We start from the raw sequence: 2376 nt of genomic DNA, 5'->3' as shown, positions 1-2376 counted from the left end.
GGGGCTTCCCAGCTCTGGGATAACCAGCACCGCCCCCACGGGGAGGCCACGGTGTGGAATGAACAACTCTCTGAGTGCAGCGGTGCTGTCTCGGGCGCGGGCTCGTCGCGCGGTGCGCAGCGCCGGTTCGCACCCACCGCGGCGTGCGGGAATTGTTCCTGCGGAGCCGCTTCCGTGTTTTCCTGGGGTTCGTCCTGGTTCGCGCAGGGCGGGGAGCCGGGCGGTAACGCTCGAAAGGCTCTGTCCGCCGTCATCAAAACCGTCCACTCTTTATACATTTGAACAAACAAATGCATCAGCGTTCATTGGTTACGAATTCTAATTAGTACTCAACCCCCTATTTGTTAGTTACTCCTCTCGCTTCTCATGGTAAATAGTCCACGGGCTCAGTTCTTCTCTTGAGTCTGGAGTCAGTTTTTGAGTAGGTGGTCCATGAGTCGGTGGTCGCGATCCCCTCTGCCGGAATTACCTTCCCCCCAGTTACTGCTCAGTCCTGCTGACTTCACCACTGGTGGCCCTGGCCTGGACAGCCCACTCACCTTGGAATAATCTGTTATTTTCCTTAAAACAAAATATTTTTGCCAAGCATACAACGTTCACGATGCAATTGTTTAGTCATAACTGTCCGGTTATAGCTACTGATTAACAACGAAAAAAAACGAAAAAGTTTGATTCAAATCTTGAGAGGCTTGATATCAATAGTGTCTTGTCTCTGTATTATTCTTCATTGGATGTCATAACTCCCCTGCCAACCCTGGTTAGTCTGGCAGCAAGGGGCACTATGACTCACACCACAACAGCCTCTCCATCTTCTGCCTCCCCATATGATACTTCCTGTGTATCCTACACATTCTCCTTTCTACCAGTCCTTAAAAAATTCCTCTTCTGTTATTTCTGGCTTTTTAATCTCATTGCTCACAGCTTCCCATTCTTTCCACTTCCCCATCATCTCCAAGACTGTAGGAAAAACGGCCTTTGCCCGTACCAGCCACCTCCTTATCAAGTCTTTTGCTGGTCAGAGGTCAGCTTTGAAGTTCCCATCTCTAATCAGTGGAACAACACATGTTGAACCAGCACCAAGAACACATCAGAACATCTTCTGATTATTGTTATTGCTGTGGATGTATACAGACAAAGAAACTTGCCACAGTTTTCAAACAACCAGCTCCTTAATGAGCTCGTACTATAACAGTAATTAGAGTTATATAAACAGGTCCCCAAAGTTATCATAGCCCTACTACACAGTGAATATTGAGGTTTAAAATGTCACATGTGAGCATTTCTCTGGGGTATCTGCTCTCCAGAATTCTGAGGAAAGCTGAAGAGTATTCACGTGAACTGCATGGACGCCAGTATGTTCCAGATGTGAGCTTTGTGTCTGAAAGCTGTGGTCTGACATCACCAAATCCCTCACAGATGTTGGTTGTTTTTGCTCAAACCTGCCTCCCCCCCACCAACAAAAGTAGCCAACCAAAACCAACAATGAAAAAGAAAACAAACAAACAAACAAGATTTAAAAACCCAAACAACAACAACAAAAATCAACCAAAAAGACCAAACCAAGTGTTAATCAAAAAATCCCCAAAGATAGGTTAACACAGAAGTAGACGGATTGTACTAGATTACTAAAAAGTTATCATGTTTTATCAATAAGAGAACATGGAGATTTAGACCTCTTGCACTGTATAAACAGTACTTTAGTCCAAGGGATAAATTAGTCTCGGTTTCTATTATGTGTATCTTGCAAGATGAGCTTGCATGTATGGAGGTTATATTTGATAAATATGTAATTGTGCTAATGCCACAGTCCTTTGTTTCCAATCACTCCTAATTAGTTTACATGCACATGCCAATAAAGTACATTAAAACTGTACAACTTTCTATAAAAGCTATTAGTTTAATACTAAAGAGTAATGTGGAGGTTGAAAGAATATTAAAGACAGGAGAACAGCAGAGATGAATAAGATTCAGTGTTTTAGTATTTTTCAGTGTTTTAGTATTTTTGCTTTGAAGAAGAAATTAGAACTAAGAGTAAAATTCAAAAATAATTAAAAATTGCCCTAGGCTAGAAAATATATATAGCTGACACCTGAGTAATTTGAGATTGTATGGTCCTGTATGTTAATAAATTCTTTCTGAGTTAAATAGAAAGAATTGACCTCATGTGTCCATCTTGAGTACAAAGGTGAGAAAAACACCCAGAGACAAATGTTTAATTCACTTTCTGATTTATGGTTTCTGTTGATTACATGTGCTAGAAACTTCTGGCTCATGCAAAAAGAGATATATTTTGTCAAGTTGGATCTGCACATCAGGCACTTCCTCAAATTAGTTTCACCACAATTATTAGGCCTATAACTGATTGTGGTTGTAAAA

General features: G+C 41.5%; 1 protein-coding gene across 1 annotated transcript in view; it reads right to left on the bottom strand.

Moving 5' to 3' along the window:
* Nucleotides 1-254, bottom strand: part of RAB4A (RAB4A, member RAS oncogene family) — a 23506-nt gene extending 23252 nt beyond the window's left edge. Inside the window, exon 1 of the mRNA XM_050315693.1 lies at nucleotides 40-254. Within this exon, the coding sequence (XP_050171650.1) occupies nucleotides 40-254 (215 nt within the window). The remainder of the gene's footprint in view (nucleotides 1-39) is intronic.
* Between the last annotated feature and the right edge of the window lie 2122 nt (nucleotides 255-2376).

The sequence above is a fragment of the Myiozetetes cayanensis genome, unplaced genomic scaffold, assembly GCF_022539395.1.
Source record: "Myiozetetes cayanensis isolate MyiCay16 unplaced genomic scaffold, myiCay2020 scf2-11, whole genome shotgun sequence".
Classification (NCBI taxonomy): domain Eukaryota; kingdom Metazoa; phylum Chordata; class Aves; order Passeriformes; family Tyrannidae; genus Myiozetetes; species Myiozetetes cayanensis.
The sequence above is the reverse complement of the archived record's forward strand: the minus strand, read 5'-3'. Positions and strand labels throughout refer to the sequence as shown.